At 24.1% G+C, this 7,257-nt stretch overlaps 2 protein-coding genes across 2 annotated transcripts; both read left to right on the forward strand.

The window, feature by feature from the left end:
- Positions 1–746: 746 nt before the first annotated feature.
- Phum_PHUM414830 (phospholipid hydroperoxide glutathione peroxidase, putative) lies at positions 747–1,514 on the forward strand (the record flags this gene model as incomplete). The annotated part of the gene is made up of 3 exons (XM_002428956.1): positions 747–1,147; positions 1,238–1,322; positions 1,482–1,514. The coding sequence occupies 3 exons, from the start codon at positions 747–749 to the stop codon at positions 1,512–1,514; spliced, it is 519 nt and encodes a 172-aa protein (XP_002429001.1).
- Positions 1,515–2,502: 988 nt separating this feature from the next.
- Positions 2,503–3,689, forward strand: Phum_PHUM414840 (DNA-directed RNA polymerase II 23 kDa polypeptide, putative; the record flags this gene model as incomplete). The annotated part of the gene is made up of 4 exons (XM_002428957.1): positions 2,503–2,559; positions 2,638–3,068; positions 3,154–3,232; positions 3,624–3,689. The coding sequence occupies 4 exons, from the start codon at positions 2,503–2,505 to the stop codon at positions 3,687–3,689; spliced, it is 633 nt and encodes a 210-aa protein (XP_002429002.1).
- Between the last annotated feature and the right edge of the window lie 3,568 nt (positions 3,690–7,257).

The raw sequence follows: 7,257 nt of genomic DNA on the forward strand, positions 1-7,257 counted from the left end.
GAAAAATTATTAATTTTTTTCAGGGTTTCGGGTTGTAAAACAAAAATTCATTTTATCTTCTTCTTAAATTAATTAAGGTCATTATTAAAAATAATTTAAAAATGGTTCCTGGAATTGAGTTGGCTTGGAAACTGGCCTTTAAATGTACACAATCGTCAAAACCTTTTATAATTCAAAAGGGTTTCGAATTTCATAAAATATTTAATGCAAAAATAAATAATGGAAGATGTATAAGCAATAGTTTTGTCGTTTTTACCGATAAATCTGTAATTATTGTATTTATTAATTTAAAAAAATTGTTTTCTTTTTTTTTTTGCTGTTGCATTATTGATCTCATTAATTATTAATTGAATATTAAAGAAACTCGTATTCATAATATTTTCAAGTGTCTTACACTTTTTTTTTATTTTTTATCAGAAATAAATTTAAACAATCATCGTTGTTGAAATTTTCTTTTCTTTTAACATGGTTTGTATCGTTTTTTTTTTTTTTAATCGTTTGCTTTTATTTTTACGTCTCTTATTTATTATAAATTATTGATTTTCGTTAAAAGCTTTAAAACTTTAAAAAAAAAAAAAGTTTTTGTGTGAATAATCATCCTCTGTTACAAATAACAAACGTTTGTAGACTTTTAATAAGTTTGCTAGAATTTTATTTCAAGCCTTAAATAAAACCCAAAATCATTTTCAACATTATAATAATTATTTAAAATACATAAAAATAAATAATAATAATAATAATATATAATGTGTTTTAAATTTCAGAGTTCTGACGATTGGAAATCAGCTCAATCAGTATACGACTTCACCGTAAATGATTCATCGGGAAATCCAGTTTCATTGGAAAAGTACAAAGGTCACGTTCTATTAATTGTTAACGTTGCTTCAAGATGTGGTTTGACTGCAACCAATTATAAAGAACTCGTTGAACTCCATGATAAATTTCACGATTCGAAAGGATTGAGAATATTGGCTTTCCCTTGCAATCAATTCGGTGGACAAGAACCGGGAACCGATGAAGAAATTGTTTGCTTTGCGAAAAAGAAAAATGCTCATTTTGATTTTTTCAGTAAGATAAAAGTTAACGGAGACGATGCTTCGCCCCTTTGGAAATATTTGAAAAAAGAACAAGGGGGTACCTTGGGAGAGTACGTAAAAAAAACAAAAAAAATTATGCTAAACTCCGAGTTTTATGGAGGTACATGAAAATGTATTTGCTAATTTTTTTTTTTTTTTAGTGCGATTAAGTGGAATTTCACAAAGTTCATCGTTGACAGAAATGGAAAAGTTGTCGAAAGACATGGACCGACTACCGAACCTTCGGTAAGACTTTAAAAGTTTTTTTTTTTCCTAAAAAAAATTGATTATAGTAATGGCGAATTAAGCTTAAATTATTATTTCATCGTTTTGAAATTTACTGCCTGAATTTATCCACACAAAAAAAAAAGTTTTAATTGGAATTTTTTTTTTTTTTTATTACAGAAATTAGTATCATCATTAGAAAAATATTGGTAAATGCTTTGATTTTAATTGGCAATTATGTATACCAAAAAAAAAAAAAAAGTAGTTTAGAAATTTAAAGATTTACTATATAATATTAATGCACAGTGTTTTTACCATTTAAAAAAAAAAAAAAAAAAAAAGTTAAAAATATAAAATTAAAATTTTATTAATTATCAATATTTTATATGTCTTAATTGTATTATTTTTGGTTAAGAGAAATAAATAAAAATATAAATTTAAAATAAATATTCGTATCATTATTTATTTAAAAAAAAAAAAAGAAAATAATTTTTTTTTCATTCTGACCACGTGACCAAAACATTTATATCAAGATTTTCAATGTCTTCTTTACCGTTTAATGTTACTAATGCACCATTTTTTCTTACCACAACTAACGAAGGGATATGTGTTATTCCGTAATTGTAAACAAGAACACTGAAATGAAACAAATATTATTAATTAAAATAAAAGTTGGGATCGATATGACAAAAGTAATATTGTTTCCTTACTGATTTAATTCGTCTTTGAAAGGTATGGCAAACCATTCTTTGTAATATTTTTTTTTATTATTTAAAAAATCATCTTCTTTTTGGTCAAGTGAAGCTACGATTATGGCTATTTCTAATTTTCTAAGAACGGCTTCCGAATAAACTTTGTGTAATTTATCATCAAAAACTCGGCAAGTATCACAGTCCAAAGTCGTAAAGTAATAGAGTATTAAATTTTTTTTTTTAAGGGCAACGTCTGCTAAAACTAATACATTTCGCTTATCTAAAATTGATTTCCCTTCTAAAAGATCCATTTAAAAAAAAAAAAATTAATAATAATAATAATAATAATAAACAATTTGAAAAAAAAAAAAAAACTAAAGCGGGATTTATTATTATCGTTCTTTCTTATTTTTATTTTAATAAAATTAAGTTGGTATCACTGATCTCGCAATAAGTAAGCTTATATTTAGCGGTAAGAGTTAGTCTAAAATTATTATTTTTTTCAAATAATGGATGACGAAGCGGAAACGTATAAATTATGGAGAATTAGAAAAACGGTCATGCAGGTATATAATATCGATAATAATAATAATTGTTTGATAATTTAAAATTAATTATAATTAAAAAAAAAAAAAAAATTGCAGCTTTGCCACGATAGAGGTTATCTTGTTACCCAAGATGAATTAGATCAAACATTAGAACAGTTTAAAGAACAATTTGGAGATAAACCCAGTGAAAAAATTCCCGCGAGAAGTGATTTAATTGTTTTAGTTGCTCATAACGATGATCCTACAGATCAAATGTTTGTTTTTTTTCCTGACGATCCTAAAATTGGTATAAAAACTATAAAAACATACTGTCAAAGAATGCAAGAAGAAAATATTCATAGAGCTATAATTGTGGTTCAACAAGGAATGACTCCATCGGCAAAACAGTCTCTTTCAGATATGGCACCAAAGTATATATTAGAACAATTTTTAGAATCTGAATTATTGATAAATATTACAGAACATGAATTGGTACCAGAGCATGTGGTTATGACACCAGAAGAAAAACAAGAATTACTTCAAAGATAGTAAGATTCTTTTAATTTGATTACAAAACTTTAAAATAATTACATCGATTACAAATATTTATTTTCTTAATTACATAAATTTCAGTAAATTAAAAGAAAATCAATTGATGAGAATTCAAGCAGGAGATCCTGTTGCAAGATATTTCGGATTAAAAAGAGGACAGGTATGGCACAAATTTAAATATATTATTTTTACCGATATAGACAACCTATAAAAATTTTAATCTTAAACTAAATAGGTTTGATACATTATGATAACATTTTGAAAAATTGCATTCAAATCATAAAAATAATTTGGTGCAGCACCATAAAATAATATAATTATTATTAACGATTAAGAAAATTTTAAAAAAAGTACAATAATGTGTTTCTATTTTGTAAACTTTTGAAGAAAAAAAATATTAACTAAAGTATTTAAATATTTATTTAGTTTTTATAATGAAAACAAGTAAGTGTAGGTATAAAATTCTTAAATTTTATTTTTTTAAAAAAAATCAAACAAAAAATTTTGTTATGAATGCATTCGAAAATATTAAAACGACTTATTTATTACAGGTTGTAAAAATTGTAAGACCATCAGAAACAGCTGGACGATATATATCTTACAGATTAGTCTGTTAATTCCATAGAGAAAATAAATCGAAAAAAGTAAAATATAATGGTTTCTATATATATATATAAAAAAAAAAAAATTTTTATGTAAGTTTTTAGTTTAAAAAAGATATAAAAACAGTTTCTATCACAGTAAGAGTAATCCATATATATATATTCGATTCATTTTTAAAACTTATAAAAAGACTTTTTTACATGTTCTAAATCAGATTTTGATAGTTTTTATAAAACTCCTACAAAAAAATTTAAATAAAAATAATTTTTATGAATTGTAGATATGCACTCAAACATTTAAATTTTTACAATTGTTAATAATAATAATGATATCGAGAAAATTTTTTAAACAATACTAAAAATTACCAACGAAGAAGTTAGAAAAAAAAATAATAATAATAACTTATCTTTATTTTTAAAGAAAAATTTATTTATTTGTTTAAATAATTTATTATTTACTTGCTAATTTTAAATTTTAATGATAGTTTTATTATTATTATTATTATTATTATTATTATTATTATTATTATTAACATAAAAAACATTTTATAGAATTTAAAATCGATTAGGTCACATGATTTATTTAAGTTTAAAACGAAATTATTTTTATTTAAAGCAATTGTATAGTTAAAACCTTGATACCTGTAAAAGTGAGAAAACATTTTTTAAGGTTTTTCATTTTAATTAATATTAAGTTATTTTTACAGAGAGTGTGCGCGTTACTTAAAAATTAAACCCTTGAAAAAAAAATTTAAATGAATAATTACGCCCTTCAAATAATTTACTTTTGGAATATCCTGGCAATTGATTATTTAAAAAAAAAATAAAGGTTGAAAAGAGAGATAAAATTACATAATTAGATTTATTAAAATCGATTAATTTATTTTAAAAAAAGCCATTTTCGATATTAAATTTCGTACAGGTTCTCCCTCTCTCTCTCTCTCTCTTTCTTTATTATTATTATTATTTTTAAATTACATCTTGGTTATTGTAAAAATAGAAAAATGGTATTAAAATTGTGTAAAAAATGGCGAAGGTAGAAGGTTAAGTTATTAAATTTTCGTTAGAAGATTTTTAAATTAGGGCAAAAAATTACAAATTATGTAATTTGTTTTTAGGAGACATAGAAAAAAAAAAAGAAACGACGTCGTCGTCGGTCTTATAAAATAGATTTTAATTTTTTCAAAAAGAAAAATTGGTTGCCATCATCCATCGAAGAAAAAAGGGGACCCCCACCCAACTGCAAATTAATGTTTTGAACATAATGAATTAAATTTTGGCGTCTGAATCAAGTTGCCATAAATTGCCCCCCCCCCGATACACAAAAAAAAAAAAAATTCAGTTTTTCTTTTTGTTTTGTAACGTATCATAATTATTATTATTTTGGGTTTAAAATTATTATCTTTGCGGTCTGTTAAGGTATTGCCTTGAGGTTATGCAGCCTTTATGGCTACTGCTCCTTATTCGCAGCAATTACCTTTAAAATTTTTTTACCTTCTTTTCTTCCTTTTTATCCGACAGGTAACATAATTGACTCTTGGAGCCTTTTTAGGGTTTATTACCGGGTAGAAAAAAAAAATGAAAACCGTCGAATTTTTTTTTTTTTATTAACCGAATCAATATTTTTTTTTCGATTTAACTTTTTGAATTATTAAAAAGTTTGCAATGATGAAAAATGATTTTTCTCCCTTCTCCCCCCCCCCAAAAAAAAAAAAAATCGTCAACCTTATAGAAAATTTTCAATAGTTTTTTTAGGTTATAGAAAACGATGGAGAATTTTTAAACTGAATGAAAACAATGAGAGAAAAAAAAAAAAGGTTTTTACTACCAGAGGGTGTTTACCTCAAAAATAATAATAATAATAATTGTTCTCCACCTCAAGGTGCACATAATGTGTGTGTGTGTGTGCGTGTGCGTGTGTTGGATTTTTAATAAATTCAAACCCATTTTCGTCTGCTTATCGAATGAAACCCCTTGATTATATATACATATACATATTTTGTTAAAATTGCAGGAAGTATCGATAAAGGGTATTACTACAACTCACTACCACCACCACTACCACTACCACTACCTGATTACAAATAACGGTTACAAAGAAAAACACGTTGTTGTTAAGAAGCTATTATTCACAAAGGTATAATAATAATAATAATAATTTATTTATGTTAATTATTATATTGTTATTAAAATAATAACAAAAAGTTATTTTGTTGTTGTTTGGGGGGAAATAATTATATTTAAATAACCTAAAGTTATTTAAACTTAATTATTTGTTCAAAAAAAAAAAAAAAAAGGTTATTTCGATCGATTCGAGCACATATAATTGATAATTTATAAATATAATAATAATAATAATAATAATTTTAAAAATCACGCGATATTTATTTTAAAAAAAAAAAATAAAGATGGCTTCTAATTATATCGGTTATGTTAACCATTTAAATGTTAAAAATTTTTTTCTAGAATAATTTATAATATTTAAAATTTTTTTTTAAAACTATTTATTTAAATAAAAAAAAGTTAGTTTCGAGTTCCATTTTTTATTTTATTATTAAAATAAAATAAAAAATAAAATGGGGAATAGGAAATAATAATAAATGAGATTCATAGAAAAGTTTTTTTTTTTTTTTTTGAATTCCCCCCATTTGAGCATGCGCACATTACACGTCGTCATTTTTTTTTTTTTTTTTGGACGCCATAAACAATTTATATAATTCTCTTCTCTTTTTTTTTTTTTTTGCTCTTCTGCTTTTTTCTGCTTTTTTTTTTTTTTTTAGGAAAATTTAAATTTTAAAAATAGTAGTAGAGATAAAATAATATAAAAAGCTTTCTTTCCTCGAAATATATATATTTATTTATAAGTTTAAAAAAAATTTATTATTTTGAATTGTTTAAAAAAAAAAAAAAATGGCGTCAGAAGGTTTTGCTTCTGCGTTCCTTTTCATTTTTTGAAAATCATATTAAAATACAAAAGAATTATTATTATTAATAAAAGGTTTTTTTTTTTTTTTTTTTTTAAATTTATTCTCATTAGGAGTTTCATTTCTCATATTCGAGAAAATTCTCACGAAATTATGACGATGAGGACGACGTTTTAAATAAGATGGATTTAATCGATGGAAACCTTTTCATAGGATTGTGAAAGAGAGAGAGAGAGAATAATCAAATTTCCGATAATCAAACTCCAGAATCCAGCAGTAATCATGGGGCGCGGGCTTTTATTAAAAACAATTCAAGTATGTATTTTTTTTTTTTTTTTCTTTTTGGACTATTTCCAGAGCCAATTCGAGTGTACTTTTTTGTACGATTTTACCGAGGGTAGATTATATCGACCGTGATAACGCAAAAAAAAAATTTTTTTTAGTTTATTTAAGAGTTCCAAGGTTTCTCTCTCTCTCTCTCTCTCTCTCTCTCTCTCTTTCTCTCTTTTGGTTTACGTTGGGTTCGTTTCTCTTCTTGAGTGATGATTACAAAAAATGTATGAAAATTAAATTTTTTTTCGGGTAAAAACAAGGTTAAATCAATTTAACATTTTTTTTTTTTTTTTTTTAAACAACTGAAAGAATAAAAAATTCGATAA

Source organism: Pediculus humanus, genomic scaffold, assembly GCF_000006295.1.
Source record: "Pediculus humanus corporis 1103172108183 genomic scaffold, whole genome shotgun sequence".
Taxonomy (NCBI): Eukaryota; Metazoa; Arthropoda; class Insecta; order Psocodea; family Pediculidae; genus Pediculus; species Pediculus humanus.